Below are 17594 nucleotides of genomic sequence, written 5' to 3'. Positions count from 1 at the left end.
CCCTTCTCTCTGAGATGTTCTGTGGGAGTAAACATTTGTCCAGGAAAAGGGTCTGCACAGCCGGGGTCCCCTCCTGCCGTCCGGCCCAATGCCCCAGGCCCTTCGATGTCTCCCCCGGGGAGGAAGCAGCCTGAGGTCTCGGAGACCCCCCATGGAACTGAGGCCAGGCCCCCACCCTATCTGAGACCCTCTTAGAGGCCAGCTCTGCTTTCCTGGCTAGACACCGTTGGGGCCTACACAATAAGCGGGCGAGGGACATGGCCAGGCTGGCTGCAGTCCGAGTCTGCCATACCTCCCCCGGGGCTGCTGCCATTGCAGGGGGCTACACATGGAGTTCGCTGGGTAAGGGTCTGGGTCCTCCCTTTAGGCCCTTTCTAACCCTGGGGCCCCACCCTGGGCACTCGCAGTGGCCGTTACCATCTGTGCCAGCATCTCCCACAGGCTCACTGTGGCGTGTGGAGACTGGTTTTCTTTCCTCAGGACTCCAGGTGGCACCGTCTGACTAGCAGACACCCTTCCTGGCCTCTGATGGCCCGTATGCTGGCCAGTGAGGCCACCAGATTGGATAACCCTGCCTCTTGGATCAGGGAAACTGAGGCACCAGGTGGGGGAGAGCAGTCTGGCACCCTGGCCCGCCCCCTCACTCCCCTCAGACCCCACAGGCTGAGCGTGGGCGGTGGTGTCTGCGGAACTCTTCGGTTCAGGCACAGATTGGTTCCTTCTTGGCCAGCGCCCAGGACAGGGGTGAGTCCCGAGAGGCACAGATGAGGTCCCTGTCCTCCCCAGGCTTAGAGTCAGGGACAACAGGATAACCCGGCAGGGGCTCACAGTGCCCTGGGGCTGGGTCGGGGGCCTTCCGCAAGGCTGTGGTTGGCACCTCATTCCACCCCTCCATGGAAGAGCGAGGCCGCAGAGCCCAGGGACAGGCAAGGTGTGCCTGGGGTCACACGACAAGGCAGGCTGGCCCCAGGCTGCCATTTCAAAGGACAGGGCCTGTCCCCTGCCTGCCTCCCGCTGAGTGCCCGGCACTGGGAAGGCTCTTGGAGCTGGGGTTGCTGGGAACGTCCCCGTCCTCCTGCTCTGGGTCTGTGGCTTCGTCTGCATTCCACGCCTTCCCCTCCCCGTCCATGTCCTCGATGGGCAAGGCTTTGGGGGCCACATACAGCCCTGGCCCCTGGACATCTGTGACCAGCTTCCTGCCCACTGGGGACATCTGCAGAACTGCTCCCTCAGAGGCACGTGAGCGGGTCCCTGGGGGTCAGCGGGCCCACCCCATCCTCTCCCATGGTGGGGCCAACCTCCTTTTCCAGGCTCGCTCTGCCGGTTTCTCTAATGGAGCCCTGAGCCCACCATTTGGTTACACGTGGTTCAGTCTGCAGGCCTAGGAAGCCTGTGCCCACCCAAGCCCTCACCCAGGCCAGGGGTCCTGAGGGGCGCACCTGAAGGTGGGTGTGCCATGACCCTGCACTGGCCCGGTGTGGCCAGCAGGGGAGGGTGCTGCCCGCCCAGCTCCTGGAGCTTTGGCAGGCGCTCTCCACCCAGCCAGCTGAGGTCAGAGGGATAGGGCAGGTTTTATTTTGGGTATCGGCGACCTCCCCCTCGGGCGCTGGGCCTGAGGCGTAGCAGGGACTGCACAGAGCAGGCACCAGCGGCCTCGAGGGCCTGCACCAGGTAACCCATGCCATGCTGCCATCTGGCCGGACCGGGATGGTCCAAGGAGAGGAGGCAGGGCAGGGGCCTCCTGGGGGACTGTAGACCTGGGTGGGGGCAGGGCACAAGGGAGGCCCAGCCTGGGTTGGGGACGCATTTCCACCCAGGAGGAGTCTGAGGACGGACCACGGGGCCTTGGCTCTAGGGCAGTTGTTGGGGGATGGAGGGGTTCTGAAATTGGCAAATGCTGAGCCAAGCCCAGGGAGTGGGGAGCAGGCTGTGGGAGGGAGGATGGCCTCCTGAGTGTCTTGGCTCCAGCTCCCTGCCTGGGTGGCCCCCAGATGGTGGCCGGGGCCCCTCAATCTAGGTCCCAGCACCCAGTGCGCATGGTTGGGGTGGTTGGGGGTGGTGGAGACCGAGAGGGTCCTGAGCCTCTCCTCATGCCCTGAGCTGACCTGAGCCCCCAGGCTGGATCCAGCCTGAGGCCGCTCGGCCCAGCTGTGGGCTCAGTCACTGCCAGGCCCAGGACAGGAGCAGCTGACACAGCACTTGGGAACTGAGCTGCTCCAGCCCTAGGTAGCTGCCTCCCCACATGCCTAGTGCTTCTGATTTTGCAGTTTCATTGACTCGTTCTGCAGATATGATGGGTGTCTTCTGTGTGGCTGGCCTAGGGGCTTGTAGCAAGGGTCACAGGGTGTCAGGTGGCTGCTCTGGCAGGCAGGACAGAGGCTAGGGGCTTCATCTGCCATCCCTGGCCAGGGGCCTCTTAGGCTGCAGGCCTTTTGAGCCTCCTGACCTCCGCACTGGGCATGGCCTGACCTCCAGGTTTCCAGGAGCAGGGGCATAGGGTTGCTGTGGCCATGGACGGGAGGCTGCATCAGAAACACAGCAGGGCTGTGGCTGGGTAGAGCTCAGAGGGACAGGCCCTGGGTCCTTGTTCTCAAGGCTGAGCCGAGGGGTGCGGATGATCTGACAAGGGGCCAGGGCTGGTCGGGGGCGGGGTGGGCAGTGGCTGCCTCCTCAGCACTGCTGACCCCAACTACCCCCTGCCCCTGGTGCTGTCCACTCTGCACCCCAGTGCTGAGTGCCCAGCTGTGGCCTTTGGGCCTGCCTCTCGGCTGCCCTTGGTCACCGTCCCAAGCGGATCAGGTGGGAAACAAGGGAGTGCTGTCACTGGGTGGTTCCCCAGCTGGGCAGGGTGGCCTGGATCCTCTCTCAGTGGCTGGGGCGTCTGAGAAAGGATGGGGGCACGTCACCTCCCTTGTGTGGGTGGTGGCTCTGTCGAGGTTTTGCTTTTCTGAACTGTGTGTATTCATGAGGCAAGCAGGGCTTGACATGAAGCCTTCAGAAAATAGTGGCTGTGAGGACCCAAGGGAATGGCAAAGTGAAGTCCAGAACATCAGAGTCTGGGGTGCTGCTCCTCGAAGGGGCTTCCCAGACGCTGCAGGCTGCAGGGCTGAGTGTCAGGGCCCAGTGCAGGACCTGGGAGAGGAGGGACAGGAGGGAGGCTGTCCCCAGGCTGTCTGCTATTTCACACAGTTGTCCATTCATCCACCCATCTATTCATTCCCATGCATTCACTCTCACCTTCACCACTTCCTTTCCTTCCTTCCTCCCTCCTTCTCTTCCACCATCCATCCCTCTGTCTGTCCATCCCTTCAACCACCCATACAATCACCTACCCATCCACTCATCCCTCCATTTCATCCATCCCTCCCGCCATCCATCCATCCATCCATCATTAGTCTATCCATCCATTCATCCACCCACCTATCCATCTATCTACCCATCCATCTACCTGTCTATTCATCCATCCCTCCATCTCTTCATCTATCCATCTACCCATTCATGCATCCATCCATCCCTCCCTCCCTTCATCCACCCTCCCTTCATCCATCCATCCCTCCCTCCATCCATCCATCCACACATCCACTCATCCATCCATCCACCCACCCACCTACCCATCCACTCATTCATCCCTTCCTCCATCCATCCTTCCCTCTCTCTGTCCATCCATTCATCTATCCCTTCACCCATCCATCCACCCACCCATCTACCCATCCACTCATCCATCTCTCCATTCATCCATCCACCTATCCATTCACTCACTCACCTATCTATCCGTCCTTTCATCCATCCTTTCATCTACCCATCCACACATCCATCCCTCCATTCATCCAACCACCTATCCATCCATCCACCTGTCCATCCACTCTCATCCATCCCTTCATCCATCCATCCATCTACCCATCCATGCATCCATCCCTTCATTCATCAGTCCCTCCATTATCTACCTATCCATCCATCCAACCACCTACCCATCCCTTCATTTATCACTCCTTCCTTCCATCCATCCATCCACCCACCCACCTACCCATTCACTCACTCATCTCTCCCTCCATCCCTCCCTCTCTCCCTCTGTCCATTCATCCAGCCATCCCTTCATTCATCCATCCACTCATCTACCTATCCACTCATGCATCCCTCCTTTCATCCATCCACCTATCCATTCACTAACCCATCCACCCATCCAGCCAGCCAGCCAGCCAGCCGGCCATCCTCCCACCCACCCATCCATTCACCCACCTATTCACCCACTCATCCATCCATTAGTCCATCCATCCACCCACCTGCTTACCCATTCACTCATCCATACATCCCTCTATCCATTCATCCATCCCCTATTCATCCACTCACCCATCCCTCCACTCACCCACCCAACCATTCATCCACTCACCCACCTACCCATCCATTCACCTGCTTATCCGTCCACTCATCCATCCATCAATCCATCCATCCACCCACCCACCCACTTACTCATTCACTCATCCATACATCCCTCTATCCATTCATCCATCCCCTATTCATCCACTCACCCATCCCTCCACTCGTTCACCCAGCCATTCATCCACTCACCCACCTACCCATCCATTCACCCACCTATCTGTCCACTCATCCATCATTCATCTGTTCATCTATCCATTCGTCCACCCACCTACCCATCCCTCCATCCACCCACTCGCCCACCCAGCCATTCATCCACTCGCCCACCTACCCATCCATTCACCCACCTATCCGTCCACTCATCCATCCATTAATCTATTCATCTATCCATTCGCCCACCCACCTACCCATCCATCCATCCACCCACCCATCCACCCATTTGTCTGTTTTCCAAACCTTCACTGAGCACCTCCTGGGTGGTGTTGGGGGAGGCCCCGAGGTGGATCTTGCCCTCAGTGGGTGCACAGTCAGGGCACAGAAGTTTATATTGGGCTAGTCCTGGTTGGGGTAGGGATATCACAGACATTCTGGAAAAGGTAGCCCGGACCCCACCCATTGTGTGTGCTCTGACTTAGGCCACCAGAGAGCTTATGTCCTGGCGTCTTATACTGCAAAGGCCATGAGACAGGTCAGACTGCCTGAACCCAGAGGCCACAGTATGCTGTGCAGTGTGGGAATGGGCTGGCCACTGGCCCAACATTTCCATCCTGGCCAGCCCTGCCCCCTTAGTGAGTACAAGACAGCCAGCACATGAGAATACACAGGGAGCTTTATTATACAAAATGGCGGGGTGGGGGGCGGCAAGCAGAGTGCGGGGGGGACGCAGCATCAAGCATCCTGCATGGCCGTTTTCAGCCCTTGACCTGCAGTTTCCCCTTGGATCTGGGGGGGTGACCCACCCTCTCTGCACAGGCTATGCCTCAACCTCCTAACTTCCTAGAAGGCACTTGGCCTCTCCAGGGGTAAGTCCCTTTGGCCAATGATCAGGAGTTTCTTTCCTCCCCCAAGTAACAAGAAGCAGAGCTGGGTGGGGAGGGCGGGGGCGGTGGTCAGAGAGTGGAAGGGCAGAGAGGCTAAAGGGTCCAGGAGCAAAAGGAGGTGGCAGCAGGTGGCATCAAAGAGGCGAGGGTAGGTCATGCTGGCAACGGGAAGCAACTTCTTAGCCAGGGCCGGGGGGCGGGTGTCTGGCTGGAATCTCCCCTGGGTACATGGAGGGTGCCACCCGGCTGGACCTGCAGACCCAGGAAGCTGGAACATAGGCATGGGGTGCAGGGGGCATTAGGCTAGGGTCCAGGGAGGGGCCACAGACCTGCCTCCTGCAAGCCCACAGAGCCTGCTCCCCGAGCCTCTCTCTGCTGGCCTCCCTGCCCTGCCCACACCCCCACTCCACCACAGGAGAAGACGTCCTGCCCCAGAGGCCTGCTTCCCAGTGTGAGCACTGGTGCCCTGGGTCAGGACCTCTGGCTGGAGACCTGACTCCAGGTGGAGGGAAGGCGGCCTGCCTGCCAAGCAGCCTGCCCACCCTGGGAGCTAGAACTGGGGTTCTCGTGGTTCCTGCAGTCCCGTCATCCAGAGGAGGCCGGTAGCTTAGAGCAAGTCCTAAGCGGGCTCCTTCCACCCCCACCCCTCCAGCCGCTCTGTTCTTGCCTTGGCAGAGCCAGCCCCCACCAGCGGCAGCCCCCAGGACTCCCTCCTTCCCCAAACCAGACAGCCTCTGGCTCGGACAGATGCCATTTGTCAATGTCCTTGCAAACACGTGGTGCCCAGAAACCAGGGTGGGCGGCTTGGCCGGGCCACCCCAGACAGGAGGTCTGCGGGAATATCCCATTTAGCATAGCTCAGCGAAAACTGCTCCCACCTTCCGGCCGATCTACCTCTGATGATGCAGCCTCGGCTTTCCCAAGCCTCTTGGCCGCCACCCCTCACCGCTGGCTCGCAGCGGACGCGCCTGTGGTCGGGCCGGCGACAACAGGGCGCCCCTCATGTGTCTGTGGGCAGCCGCTCTTCCAGCCCTGGGCCTGGCCAGCAGCTGGCCAGGGGCATGCCTGTCACTTGGGGCTCACCCGCGTCTCCCACCCCAGCCCACACGGTGTTGCGGCCTGACCCAGGCTGTGTACTTGGGGCCTGCTTTGTGCTGGGGTGGCATGGAGGACAGAGCCCTGGAGGCAGGTTCTAGCCCCATCCCTGGAGGGACTCAGCCTCTGTGGCCTCATTTTTACACTAGGGTGATGGTGGGGCCACCCCAAAGTCCCCAAGGCACAGTCGAGCTCAGCATGTCCCTGGCAGGTTCTGGGTGCTCAGGAAGCAGAATACTCAGGCCTCCACACCCCTGGCCCCAGGTCCTCCTTGGACCACGGGAGACACAGGCCTCCCACCTCAGGAGGGAGGAGGGCTGGCCTGACCACTGTCCCTCCCACCCTAGGACACAGTCATGCTCATATCAGCTGCGTCGATGGCACCCGAGGTGTGCGGCCCAAGCCTCCAGGGAACCCCTGGACCCCCACCGCCCCTGCTGCCCAAGCCAGGGAAGGACAACCTGCGTTTGCAGAAGCTCCTGAGGAAGGCAGCCCGGAAGAAGATGATGGGAGGTACGCACCTCGCTCCACCCAGGGCCTTCCGCACCTCCCTATCCCCCGTGAGTGAGGCCAGCCATGACCAGGAGGTCACAGCCCCGCACGCTGCTGAGGGCCCGCACCCCGCCGAAGCCCCACGCCTTCCTGAAGCCCCGCGCCCCGCCGAGGCTCCCCGCATGGTGGCTGCCCTACCCCGCTCCCCGCACACCCCCATCATCCACCACGTGGCATCACCCCTGCAGAAGTCCACGTTCTCCATCGGCCTCACCCAGCGCAGGATTCTAGCTGCTCAATTCAGGGCCACGGGGCCCCAGGTTGTAGCCTCGGCCCCAGAACCTACCCGGCCCCCCAGTGGCTTCGTCCCTGTCTCTGGGGGTGGGGGCACCCACGTCACCCAGGTGCACATCCAGCTGGCACCATCCCCACACAATGGGACCCCTGAGCCTCCCAGGACAGCCCCAGAAGGGGGATCCAACAGCCAGGATGGAGATGCCACCCCAAGTCCCCCTAGGGCCCAGCCCCTGGTCCCAGTGGCTCACATCCGCCCGCTGCCCACCGCAGTCCAGGCTGCCAGTCCCTTGCCTGAGGAGCCCCCTGTACCACGGCCGCCACCCAGCTTCCAGGCCTCGGTGCCCAGAGAGGCTAGTGCCAGGGTTGTGGTGCCCATAGCCCCGACCTGCCACTCGCTGGAGTCTTCACCGCACAGCCTGGCCCCCGTGGGCCCTGGCAGAGAGCACCTGGAGGAGCCCCCGATGGCTGGCCCCGCCTCTGAGGCCGAGCGAGTGTCCAGCCCTGCCTGGGCCTCATCCCCTACCCCACCATCAGGCCCTCACCCATGCCCTGTCCCCAAAGTTGCACCCAAGCCCCGGCTCAGTGGCTGGACGTGGCTCAAGAAGCAGCTGCTGGAGGAGGCCCCAGAGCCTCCGTGCCCAGAGCCGCGGCAGAGCCTGGAGCCAGAGGTGCCCGCCCCCACAGAGCAGGAGGTGCCTGCCCCCACAGAGCAGGAGGTGCCCGCCCTCACCGCACCCCGGGCCCCCGCCTCCCGGACCTCCAGGATGTGGGATGCCGTGCTGTACCGCATGTCAGTGGCGGAGGCCCAAGGGCGCCTGGCAGGGCCCAGCGGTGGGGAGCACACCCCAGCCAGCCTCACCCGCCTGCCCTTCCTGTACCGGCCTCGCTTCAACGCCCGGAAGCTGCAGGAGGCCACCCGGCCCCCTCCCACAGTCCGCTCCATCCTGGAGCTGAGCCCCCAGCCCAAGAACTTCAACCGCACAGCGACTGGCTGGAGGCTCCAGTGAAGTGGCCAGAATGGCCCCCAGAGCTCAGGACCATGGGATGGACAGAAGAAGGGGCTGAGGCTCTAGCTGGGGGCCCATAGTTGCTGCATGAAGATGCACCAGGGCCCAAGGGGCATGGGGTGCAGGGCAGCCTGGGAAGGGCACATGGGGTGCTGAGGGAAGTCTGCGTGGTTAGGAGGGTGGTCAGGTGGACGGGGCAGAGAGGACGAGCTGGAGCCCCTGGGCTGCAGTGGTGTGAGGGGAACAGAGAAGGGGTCTGCGTCGAGATGTAGGATGGGGGCCTTGGGATGAAAACTTTAGGTAAGATGGCAGAGGACTGCACCTACTGACCTAGCCCAGGCTCCTCAGGGGCCTGGGCCTCTCACTGATCCTCCCTTTTGCTGTCACCTTTTGCTGTCAAAGGTTTGGGGCCAGATCTCTGCTTGCTGAGGCATGGGTGCGGTCAGGCTGGCTTGGCCATCGGCGTCAGGAGCAGTCAGCAGTTTTGCTGCCTGTGCTTCCTGATGGCAGAGCCAGATCCTGGGACTAGGGTGCAGGGGGGAGCCCTCAGCCAGCGTGGGACTTGGCACCAATACAAGTGCTCAGGGGCAGGCAGGGAGGGGCTCAGCAGGGGTGGAGGAGGGCCCAGCGTGACCTCTCTCTCGGCCCACCTCTGCTTCCCCTACCTGGGCTGACAGCCTGAGGGGGCAGAACTCGAGGGATTCGCTGGTGGGACAGCGAGGGTCTCAGCACTGGCCATGCCCAGGCTTTGACAGCTGGATGAGGAGGGAGCCCTCAGTCCCAACCCTATGGGAACAGCTTGGCCAAGCGGGACAGAGAAGGGGCTGTGGCCCTGGTGGGGAGAGTGGAGGGGCCCACTCAGCAGTCAGCCAGGCTCTGGTGGGGGTGGCCAACCACAGGAGAGGGACACAGAGGTACCAGAAAAAGCCTCTGCCACAGCTGCTTGAGAGTCAGGGTTTGGCAGGGGAAGATGGTAGGAGGACAGCTGCCCCACCCTGTGGTGTGATGGGTGCTGGAAATGGAGCCTGGGGCCCAGGTCACTAATAAATGTGTGTCTCACCATGGCAGGAGTGGCACTGCTCTGTCTGCAGCATGGGATGGGGAGGGCATCAGGACCTCTGAATCGCTCTTGGCTGGGACAGGGAGTAGGACCTAAGTTCCTGCCCCTCTATGGACCCCTAGCATACAGATGGTCAGGGAACCTGGGCTCCATGCCACCTGCTTCCTTCAATGCTAGCCCTGTGGTGGCCAGGCTGCCCCTCACTTCCCTCACGAGCCCTGCTGTGGCTTTTGGGGAGTCCCAGATGGGAGCCTTGAGCTTCCCTAGTGGAGCAGTGGCTGAGCCGGGCTGACTCTAGTGAAATGAGCAGAGAGTTTGAATCTGGTATCAGGTGAGAGAGGCAGCATCTGCACAGGACTGGGAGACTGAGCTGGTCTGGGTTCTGGCCAACTCGGAGTCCATCCTTGTAGCCTGCAACAGGGATCCAGGCACCCTCCAGGCTGCCAAGTTCCCAGCACAGTGCACGTGTGTGCACCTCATCCCCTTCTGTGAGTTGCCAGGGACTCACCGAGATGGGACGCCTAGGGAGCCGGGCCCCCTTCCACAAGCACCTTCTCATACTTCCCATGCCCGGTGGCCACAAACTTATACCTCTTCCCAGATGGGGTGCTCTGTTGGGAAAGGAGACCAAGAGTGAAGGTGAGAGCAGCAGAAAGGAGATGATGCTGCCTCCGCCTCTGGGAAGCCCTCCCAGATGCACAGAGGACAGTCCCTCTTTGCCCTCCCCTGCTGCACCCACCCTGCCTGCACCAACCACATTTAGGCTCTACCTTAATTGTTGATGAGGTCTTGGAGCCTCCCTTCTGCTCCCAGAGGCTTTTCTTGCTCATGTCTCCAGCCACAATATCCTGGGGGCAGCAGAAGGGTATGTCACAAGGGCAGACCCCTGGATCTTGGGGAGTAGAAGCCCTGGGCCCTTCTCTCCCGCCTTGCCTTACCTGGCCAGGGGGCCTGGGATCTGCCTACCTAAACTTTTTCTGTGTGATCCCAGTGGAAGAGGAAGGGAAAGGAATAAAGGTGCCATCCACCTCCACTCGGACAACACAGCCTTCTACACCAGCAAGGGTGAACCCAACCCTACTGCAATACCTCAGGGTTCTGTCTACCCACATTCATCCTGGACAGTCCCACGCTTGTCTTAACAAGGAAACCCGGCCTGCTACTAAACTCCCCGGCGCTGGCTCTGCAGCCCAGCCTTGCCCCTGGAGGGGACCTTACCTTGCAGGATGGAGTCTTGGCCGCAGACTGAGCCTGTACCTCACCCGTCTCCCACCGACTCTTGGTACTGGCCACAGCCATGCTGGGCAGCTCTATGGAGGCCTGGCGGGCTAGCTTGGGGGTCCGGCCAGCGGTCTGCAGAGGAGGAAAAGCATCAGGATTACCTTAGTGGACAGCCACCGTGGTCACATCAGAGCAACCGTCTGCTTTGTGTTTGTGTTTTCCCTGGGAGCGCTTTCCCAATGCAGCCCCAGAGTGGGGATCATTGGAAAGATGAGCCTTCCTCCATTCGATGCAGTTGTGAGACACCTCCCTGTCCTGAAGAGCATCAGGGAGATGATGGCGCACAGGACAGATGTGGGTCTGCCTCCATGCTCCTCATGGGGTAGGGCTGGGGGACCATGGGATGGATGGAGGGACATTGAATGGATGGAGGGACAATGGTTAAATTTCAGAGTATTGGTTGGATGGAGGAGCATTGATTAGACGGAGGAGTATTGGTTGTATAGAAAGGTGTTGATAGATGAAGGAATATTGATTGGATGGAGGAGTACTGATTATATGAGGGAGTATTTGTTAGATGGAGGGGCATCGATTGAATGGAGTAGTATTGGTTGGATAGAGCCATATTTGTTCAATGAAGGGGCATTGATTGCATGCAACGACGTTGACTGGATAAAGGAGTATTGGTTGGATGGAGGGGCACTGGTAGGATGGAAAGGCATTGACTGGATGGAGGAGCAGTGAATGAATGAAGGAGTATCGATTGGATGGGGAAGTATTGGTTGGATGGAGGAATATTGATAGGATACAGGAACACTGATAGGACGCAGGAGTACTGGTTGGATGGAGAGGCATTAATTGGATGGAGGAATATTGGTTGGATAGAAGGATGTTGGCTGGATAGAGGAACATTGATTGCATGGAGGAGTACTGGTTGGATGGAGGAGTATTGGTTGGTTGAAGGGGGATTAATTGAAATCAGAAGTATTGGTTGACTAGAAGGGCGTTGATTGGGTGAAGGAGTAAAGTATGGATGGAGGGGCATTAATTGCATAGAAGAGCACTGATTGGATGGAGGAATACTGGTAAGATAGAGGAGTGCTTGTTGGATAAGTGAGTACTGGGTGGATGGAGGGGCACTGGGTGGATGGAGGGGCACTGGGTGGATGGAGGGGCACTGATTTAGTAGAGTGTTGGTTGGATGGAAGGATACTGGTTAGATGGAGATGTCCTGATTAGATAAAGAAGTATTGGTTGAATAGAAGGGCATTGATTGGAAGCAGAGGCATTGATTGGGTGAAACTATTTTGGTTGGATGGAGGGAAATTGATGGGATAGAAGGCCATTGATTGGGTGCAAGGCATTATTGGATGGAGGGGCATTGACTGGATGAAGTTGTTTTGGTTGGCTGGAGGGGAATTGATTGAATGGAGGAGGACTGAATGAATAAGGGTATTGATTGGATGAAGGTGTATTGGTTGGATTGAAGGGAGTTGGTGGATGAAGGAATATTGGTTGGATGCAGGGACATTGACTGGTTGGAAGAGTTTTGGATGATTGGATGGAGAGGTACCGACTGAATGGAGGGGCTGGCATGTGGGACTGGCATTGGTTACATGGTGAGCCATTCATTGGATAGACGAGTATTGGTTGGATGGAGGGTATTGGTCAGATGGAGAAGCATTGATGGATGGAGAAGAATTGATTGGATGGGAGGGACATTGATTGGATGGAGGGACATTGGATGCAGAGGCACTGATTGGATGGAGTAGTATTGGATGGAGGGATGAATCTTGATTGGATGGAGGGGCATTGATTGGATTAAGGAGTACTGGTTGGATAAAGGGGGATTGATTGACTGGAGGAATATTGGCTGGATAGAGGAGCATTGACAGGATGAAAGAGCATTGATTGGATGGTGGAGTATTGTTCCGAGGGGGGCATTGATTGAATGGAGGAACACTGAATAATTGGAGGAGTATTGGTTGCAGGAGTATTGGTTGTATAAAGGAACATTAATTGGATGCAGAAGCATTGATAGGATGGGAGATTATTGGTTGGATGGAGTAGCATTGATTGAAAGGAGGGGCATTGATTACATGGAGTGACATTGATTAGATGGAGGGGCATTGATTGGGTAGAGGGGCACTGACTGGATGGAGAAGCATTGGTTGGATAGGGTGTTGGTTGAATAAGGCGGCACTGATTGGATGGAAGGGCGTTGGTTGGATGAAGGAATGGTGCCAGGATGCAGGGGGGACCTGACAGCAGAGGGGAGCCAGGTCATACCTCGATGGCCTGGGTGTATTGTTCCAGCCACTGATCAATCTTGGAGATGGGCAAGTCTGGCTGGGATTTCTTCACACTGTTACTGGAGGGTAGAAGATGTGTCAAGCCCCATGTCTCCCACAAGGCTTCTCCCAACCTGCCCAAGCCTCTCCCAGAGCCCCCCTCGGTCTCCAGATCTCTACCTTGTGACTCCCTTCAACCCCCCCTTGGTGAAACCTAAGATCTGAGCCCAGAAAGCAGACAGACAGACAGACAGACCTCTTCTCTATGGAGCGGTTTAGGGACTCGGTCCTGTCGATGAGCTGCAGAGGATGGAGAGAGACACAGGCCTGCAGCAGCCGAGGTAAAGCCCACCCTCCATCTCCCCAGCTACTCCAACCACTAATCCAACCCCCAACCCTTATATCACGGGGGTTCGCTGAGCACCGGGCAATGGGGGGATAGCAGACAAAAGCCAGGCCTGGGCCTGGTCTTCCTGTGGCTGGCATGTGGGATTGGCCTTTTGGGTATGAGTGCGGGAGAGGGGAGAAGATGGCAGGCTTTGCAGCTTAACTTACTTTGGTGGTAGGGCTCAGGGGAGGCGAGCTCTGTTCGATGGTCCCCTCCAAGACCAAGGGGCTGGGTGTCCTGGGCTGCTGACATTTCTGGTGCTAGGAAAAAAAAAAACGGACATCCCAAGTGACCCCCTGCTTGTGCCCCTCCTGCCCTGCCCAGCACCTGTGGGAACAAATGCTGTTTCTTCCTGAGCCCCAGGTTCTCTGTGGCCCTGACGTGCTCCAGTTCTGGAGCTGGTGGGGAGGGACTGAGGAGTCTGGAGAAATGTCTCCAGATCTTGCAAGAGGATCACTGAGCCTCGCCCTCTCTGAGAATGTGGGCCCAGAAGGGGCTGCAAGGTCTAGGGGTGTGGGGTGTTGACCCACAGGGCCCACAGAGTGGGGCAGACAGCCAAGGCAGACTCATCCCTGGGGTGGGGGTACACCCAGACCCTCTGAGGTGGAGCCATCACCTCCTCCTGTTCCTCCTCAGCCCCTGCGGCCCCCAGGTTGTCCTGGACAGTGTCCTCTGGGCCTGGCCCCTCCTTGCTCAGACTCAACTCCTCCAGGTGGACTTCGTCACTGTCCTCCTTTTTGTAGGCATGCAGGCCGGGCCTGTGGGTGGAAAGGGAGGCAAAGCCGTTCTAGGGCCATTGGATTGCTTGGTTGACTCCTTCCTTTTTCCAAGCCTCAGTTTCCCCATCTGTAAAATGAAGGTAGTCAGGCTACTTGAGTGCCAAGGGATCTGAGACCCAAGCCCATTGGGAAAGAAGGTCCAGTGGCCTCAGAGCCAGCGCAGTCTGCTTGGGCCCCTGTGTCAGGGCCTGAGGCCCCTGGGGAACTGCCCAGTCCCTGCCAGACAGGGCTCTACAGACTGAGGGTCCCCCAGGCACTGAGGCTGGGTTCAATCCCCAGCTTTCTGGCTGGGCCTCAGCTTGGCAGCTGCTTGCCCACCCGGTTGGTCTGACGGGGTCCCCGCGAGGCCGGGCTGCTGGGGCCACCACTCCTGCTCTGCTCCCTGTGGGGGCCCTTGGGTGTTTGGGGGACTGGAGGCTGGGTCATTTGGAGGGCTAGGCAGGGGTAGGGGCCAGGTCACTGAGGAGCAGGGCCAAGGGGCTGCCGGCTGCGGGGGAGGGGAGGCCAGCCAGCTGGCAGCTTTGAGCGGCTCTGCATTTGAGCAGGACTGAACCTGGAGGAGAAGATGGGAAATTCTCGAATTTTCCATGATTTCAGGCCCCCGGGTGTGCGTGCCAGCCAAGACCCAGACCCACCCGCCCAAGGTGGGCAGGGGTCTGAGCCAGCAGCAGCCACACAGAGGGGCCATTCAGGAGCAGGTCTGTGCAGCCAGGCAGGTGCAGGGGGTGGGGTGGCAGCCGCAGAGCTGGGCTCCACGGAAGAGTCAAAGCGCCCCCTGCTGGTGGGAGCAGCCTCGCCCGCCTAGGCCTGAGGCCAGGGAGAAGGGAGCTGCCCCATCTCAGAAAAGCAGAGCCGCTGACTCCCAAGCACGTAGGGGGAGACTGAGGCCCAGGGAGGGGGGCGGTGGGCACTGCGCCAGGCCAGGACCAGTGGCTCTTGGGGAGTGGGAGCCTGGTTGTAGGAGGACAAGGGAGCGTCGCTCAGCAACACTGGTCCCTAGAGCTCCAGGCTGGTTTAGGGCCTCAGAGGGGCCAGGAAGGACCCTGACCAGGGAGAACTGTCAGCCCAGCCATGGGCTCTGGTCCCACTCAAGGCAAGGGGGTCCTGAGCAGGGCTGGGGTCCCAGATGGCCCGGGCCCTGCAGGGTGGGTGGGGTCAGCCCCATCATGGCCACAGATGACTGAGAGCGGCAAGGACCCTGAGCAGGGGTAGTGAAGTGGGGCTCGGGAGCAGCCCCTGTTGGGCCTGTTGGGGTTGAGACAGGCACACACATTCCCACATCTGGAAAGTGCGTCCTCCCGGCCGACTCTCCGGCATGCACATCTGGAAATACCTGCTCCCCTCCGTGGGAATGGAGATCAGCCAGCCCCGAGGGAGGAAGGGGCGGCGGCAGGCTCTCAGCCTCCATTACGGAAGCGGCCGCAGCTGTGTGCTGATGTGGCAGCACCCGGCCTGGCCTCGCAGCTGCCTGGATGGGGCCCAGGGGCCCTAGGGAGCCCCAGAATGAGGTTTCCTCGCGGCCCCTCGCCGGCCACCATGCTGTCTTGCCCTCTTCCTCCCTTCCCTCCTTTCTCCCCCTTTCCTGGCCATGGGGGCATTTCAGGGTCTGCTTGGAAAGGGGAGGATGGGGTGGCTGCTCAGGCGCAGGTTGAGGGCCTGAAGGGAGCTCCGCTGTGCCCCGCTCTGCCCAGCGCCTGCCCTCGAGGTCCAGAGGGAGCCCCGCTCTGCCCAGCGCCCACCCTTGAGGCCCTCACTCACCTGTCCTCTTGCTCCCCCTCAGGACTCCTGCACTGGGGGGGCTCTCCGCTGTCCAAGGCGCCCTGCGCCCCCTCGTGCTGCTGCCGCTGCTCTGGCCTCTGGGACCAGTCGCCAAAGCCCTCGTCCTCATCCAGTTCAGGGGCCTCCGAGGGCTTCAGGCTGAGGCTGAGGGTAGCAGGGGGGAGCTTAGGACTGGGCGGCTGCTGCCTCCTCTGCCCAGGGCCCACACTAACCTCACGGCGCCCGCTCAGGCCCTGGACTCCAAGTGTGGGAGACCCTGTCTGCCACAGAGCTGGCTCTGGGCTGTGTCTCCTGTGGTCAGAATACCTGAGGGCAGGGCTATGCCTCCCCCGTCAGTTCTGGGGCAGCCTGAGAACTGTGCTTCCTCCATCAGTCCAGGACTCCTTGAGGCTCAGCAGGGCTATGCCTCCTCCATCAGTCTGGGGCTACCTGAGGGCAGGGCTATGCCTCCCTCATCAGTTTGGGGCTCCCTGAGGGTAAGGCTGTGCCTCTTCCATCAGTGTAGGGCTCCCTGAGGGCAGGGCTGTGCCTCCGCTGTCAGCCTGTGGCTCCCTAAGAGCAGGGCTGTGCCTCCCCCATCACTCTGGGACTTGCTAGGGCAGGGCTGGGCCTCCCCCGTCAGCCTGTGGCTCCCTAACAGGAGGGCTGTGCTTCCCCCATCAGTCTGGGGCTCCCTAGGGCAGGGCTGTGCCTCCCCCATCATCCTGGGGCTCCCCAAGGGCTGCCCTGGTCCCCACATGAGGACCCTACATGAGGTCCTCCTAAGCCCCGACTTCTCAGGCCTCCCATGTGGCAGGGGGAGCCCCTGGATAGCTGGGGCCCTTGGTGGGGGTGGCCAAGGGCCTGACTATGGTGACCGCTGAACCCCACTCTGCCCAAGGCTGCTGACTTGGAGAAAATGGAACAAAAGAGGCCAGAAGGAAGGGAAGCATTATTGGAAAAACAGCCCAGCCCAGCCGCGGAGGCCTCCTGGGCCCAAGGAGGAAGCAAGCCAGCCTGGCCGCCAAGTTGGACGTGGCTCTGTGAGTCACTGGCGGGGGAGTCTGGTGGGGGGCTCGGGCCAGGCTGCGTGGCTGGGGTCAGAGGCGGTCCGAGCAAGGGCCAGGGCACGGACACAGAGCCTGGGTCAGCGCCCAGGAGGCAGCCAGGTATTGGCAGACCCTCCTCCAGGGCTGTGGCCACCCTCGCCCCAGGAGCACTCACCCACTCCCACGCCTGCTCCTGGGAGCCCTTCCTCACTCTCATCCTGCACTGGAATCCCCGAGCCCAGGCCCTTGACCTCCGCCTCTGCCCAGGCCCCAGGGTACACGGATAGGGGCTAGAGCCCAGGCACGCGTTAGGGGGCTGCTCACAGCATCTCCTGCTTCGGCCGCTCGGGGACATGGCCGCCTCCCTCCTCGTCCTGCGCCTGAAGCTGCCTGTCTCTCTCATGCTGGCATTGCTCGTGGACAGCCTCCTCCTCGTCCTCCACGCTCCACTGAGCAGTGGGCCTAGTGGGGGACACAGAGGGACAGTCACACCACAGCCGACACAGGGGCTGTTTTGCACCCATTCCTCCCATCTACACAGGCCTTGCTGGGGCCACACGGTGCAGGCAGCCCTGTCCACGAGGTCAGTCCCAGGCCGGCCCTCAGGCCTCACCTTGTCCATCTTTAAATAGAGGCTGCCCACGTCGTCATGAGGTGCCCTCTGGCCCAGGCGAGGGTCCTGGGGCCCTGTGAGGATCTGGGCACCCCTGTGCCCTATGGGGATGAAGGTGGGACTCCAAGGC

The 17594-nt window shown here is 60.4% G+C and overlaps 2 protein-coding genes across 13 annotated transcripts in view; one reads left to right on the top strand and one right to left on the bottom strand.

Moving 5' to 3' along the window:
- Positions 1–5185: 5185 nt before the first annotated feature.
- The window catches only part of LSP1 (lymphocyte specific protein 1), a 41278-nt gene continuing 28869 nt past the window's right edge, over positions 5186–17594 (bottom strand). For 11 of the 12 annotated variants that reach the window (XM_003816073.5, XM_063608032.1, XM_063608036.1 and 8 more), the window contains 10 exons: positions 17176–17313; positions 15803–15967; positions 13882–14023; positions 13433–13525; positions 13134–13177; positions 12876–12957; positions 10584–10718; positions 10136–10213; positions 9874–9976; positions 5186–5682 (listed from right to left, as the gene is read on the bottom strand). In XM_003816073.5, the coding sequence (XP_003816121.1) occupies positions 9887–9976; positions 10136–10213; positions 10584–10718; positions 12876–12957; positions 13134–13177; positions 13433–13525; positions 13882–14023; positions 15803–15967; positions 17176–17313 (967 nt within the window). In that variant the 3' untranslated portion in view covers positions 5186–5682; positions 9874–9886. The remainder of the gene's footprint in view (positions 5683–9873; positions 9977–10135; positions 10214–10583; positions 10719–12875; positions 12958–13133; positions 13178–13432; positions 13526–13881; positions 14024–15802; positions 15968–17175; positions 17314–17594) is intronic. The other variant, XM_034931932.3, reaches the window with a different exon arrangement.
- On the top strand, positions 5677–9742 carry PRR33 (proline rich 33). The gene has a single exon (XM_055093961.3). The coding sequence runs from the start codon at positions 6866–6868 to the stop codon at positions 8303–8305; it is 1440 nt and encodes a 479-aa protein (XP_054949936.2). The 5' UTR covers positions 5677–6865; the 3' UTR covers positions 8306–9742.

The sequence above is a fragment of the Pan paniscus genome, chromosome 9 (assembly GCF_029289425.2).
Source record: "Pan paniscus chromosome 9, NHGRI_mPanPan1-v2.0_pri, whole genome shotgun sequence".
NCBI classification, from domain to species: Eukaryota; Metazoa; Chordata; class Mammalia; order Primates; family Hominidae; genus Pan; species Pan paniscus.
The sequence above is the reverse complement of the archived record's forward strand: the minus strand, read 5'-3'. Positions and strand labels throughout refer to the sequence as shown.